General features: G+C 45.6%; 1 protein-coding gene across 1 annotated transcript in view; it reads right to left on the minus strand.

The window, feature by feature from the left end:
- LOC119333408 (sodium/hydrogen exchanger 6-like) overlaps nt 1–2,295 on the minus strand; it is a 7,810-nt gene that overhangs the window by 4,157 nt on the left and 1,358 nt on the right. The window contains exons 2-10 of the mRNA XM_037606310.1: nt 1,928–1,979; nt 1,777–1,836; nt 1,639–1,663; nt 1,472–1,557; nt 1,274–1,385; nt 1,126–1,188; nt 1,014–1,033; nt 841–935; nt 644–672 (exon numbers count right to left, since the gene is read on the minus strand). Coding sequence (XP_037462207.1) covers nt 644–672; nt 841–935; nt 1,014–1,033; nt 1,126–1,188; nt 1,274–1,385; nt 1,472–1,557; nt 1,639–1,663; nt 1,777–1,836; nt 1,928–1,979 — 542 coding nt within the window. The remainder of the gene's footprint in view (nt 1–643; nt 673–840; nt 936–1,013; nt 1,034–1,125; nt 1,189–1,273; nt 1,386–1,471; nt 1,558–1,638; nt 1,664–1,776; nt 1,837–1,927; nt 1,980–2,295) is intronic.

Below are 2,295 nucleotides of genomic sequence, written 5' to 3' on the forward strand. Positions count from 1 at the left end.
GCCACCCCCCACCACCGCGAGCTCCGCCGCCAACGGCAGCGCCGCCGCGCAGCCAGCCTCCCACGCCTGCGCCAGGTTGCCCCGCCGCCGCGCCGGACCGCCGCCGCCTGAGCACACCACCAGGAAACGCGCCGCCCCGCGCAGGTCGCCTCCGGGAGGGAAAAAGCAGGGGCCGCCGCCACCGGCGCCGCCCGGGGCAAGCCCGGCACCGCACGCCGGCGGCGGCGGGGGGGAAGGTGGCGGGGGAAGGCCTCTGGAGAAGGGGGACGGAAGCGCGGCCGGCCGCCCGCGGGGAGGCGGCGCGGTCGCGAGAGAGGAAAGGGGGGATCCCTAAGTTTCCCAATTTACCCGCTTTATGCCCGAGTGCTACTGATCAGGAACCAATGTTCCACACTGTTCTGAGATGACAAGATCAGTTTTTATTTAATCCAGATATGAAAAGAACACATCTAGGTTTAATTTTTCCACCAAAAGCATGTAAGCAGTGTCCTCATATTCAAGCAGAGCAACAAACCAATATTGTGTGATCAATGCTTCAGAAAGCATTACCAAAAAAAACATCACATATAAATTGCAGCTTTCAGTGGGAGAAAACCATTAAAGCTCTGCTAATGATGCAAAAAGTAGGGTGAAGGAAGGATATGAGAGCAGAAATAAATCCAGCTCCAACACCTGCAAAGATAAAAGTAGCTAGAAAGTCAGTTCTCTACTGCCATGCAATTTGCACTCATATGCATAAGCATAAAATAAAACCAGGGGAGATAAACCACAGTGACATCAAAACTGTAGGCAGGAAATCTGTAGCAAATGACCATATGAATACATTGTTTGTCACCATACCTGTTGACATTGACCCAAAGAAGTTCTCGAGAAACCTTAAGATAACTACGAAAATGTTTTGGCTAGAAGCATTCGTCCTCAGAGATGCCATAGTCCTGAAGATGAAGGGAGTCAAGGCGGATCCGGAAGAAGCAAATGAATGAACCAAAGGAGATCACAAATACTGCGCTGACCTGTACAAGGAGATTGCCATCTTCATCGCCACAAAACAGATTGATATCAAGCAAGGTGTAAGTATCAGTAAGAGTAATAATACTAACAATTTTACGTAAACAGAAATCATACAGCATCATTTAGCACAGATTCACCGAAAACCAGCGCATAGAGGTTCACGTCCGTGCCAAGTTCCTGCAGTTAAATGAAAAGTAAGTAATCATTGCTTCTAGGATACCAGTAAACACAGTGTACTAGTACCTAAGTTGGTGACAGAAACCTGAAATATCGACAGCACAGTTACAGGATCAGTTGCTGACACAAGGGCACCAAACATCATACACTCAACCAGAGGCATCCTATAGACAAGATGTATTAACCCAGCAAGATAGCTGCAATGACAGCGCATCATCAGATGTTCACAGGTCAAAGGGTTGGCATACAATATGAATGCAAGCAAAGTAGTCTAGACTCTTACACTAAAACACCGGTGACAATGGAGGCAATTAAGGTTCCAACGATTGCAAAAGTAATAATAGCACCAAAGTTTGAGAAGAATGGTTTCTGCAATCACAGAGATAGTATATTTTAGCTGCAGCTAGACAGAATCTCGAAAAATAGGGGCATGGGAAATGCAGCACTTACTGGTGCTAAGCTGAAGCCAGACTGGGTAGCATGCAGTCAAGCAAAACATTTTGCGTGAGATTTACAAAAGACATAGCGGGAAGTATAATGAAGCATTTTTGGAAAAGGGAGGTAAAATGAAACATATGCCAAGGATATAATATGATAGGAGGCAGCAAGAACAGAAAGAAGAGCTCCTCCCGGAAATTGAACCATCTCCTGAAATTACAAAGAAAAGGATATCATATCAGCATGGTAAACAAGGAACATATTGAGACGCTTAGGTTCTTGGGAAGAAGGCAGTATATACCTTGTACTTTTCTGGGCGTTAGATACGCTAGCAAGACCTCCCACGATCAACCCTGCCATAAGTGGATGGTAGGTTATCATAGAGTCACAATAGAAGAGATTTATCTAATTCCTGGACCAAGTATAACTAAAACTGTAACTTGCAGACGTCCTCATCTTTTTGCAGACCAGCAGCAAAATCACAAGAGGGATCAGCAACCAAAATTATGAAACCATTGGGTCTTGCAGGTATACACTGATAAAAATGCCCAAATGCTCACATATGCAAAACGGATATAACCAGTTGATACTGCAGGTATGTTATGAAACTTCATTCCCATCATTATTTATAACCTCAGGACTCAGGTTTCAGCGTAATAAAGAAACAAT

The sequence above is a fragment of the Triticum dicoccoides genome, chromosome 7A (genome assembly GCF_002162155.2).
Source record: "Triticum dicoccoides isolate Atlit2015 ecotype Zavitan chromosome 7A, WEW_v2.0, whole genome shotgun sequence".
NCBI lineage: Eukaryota > Viridiplantae > Streptophyta > Magnoliopsida > Poales > Poaceae > Triticum > Triticum dicoccoides.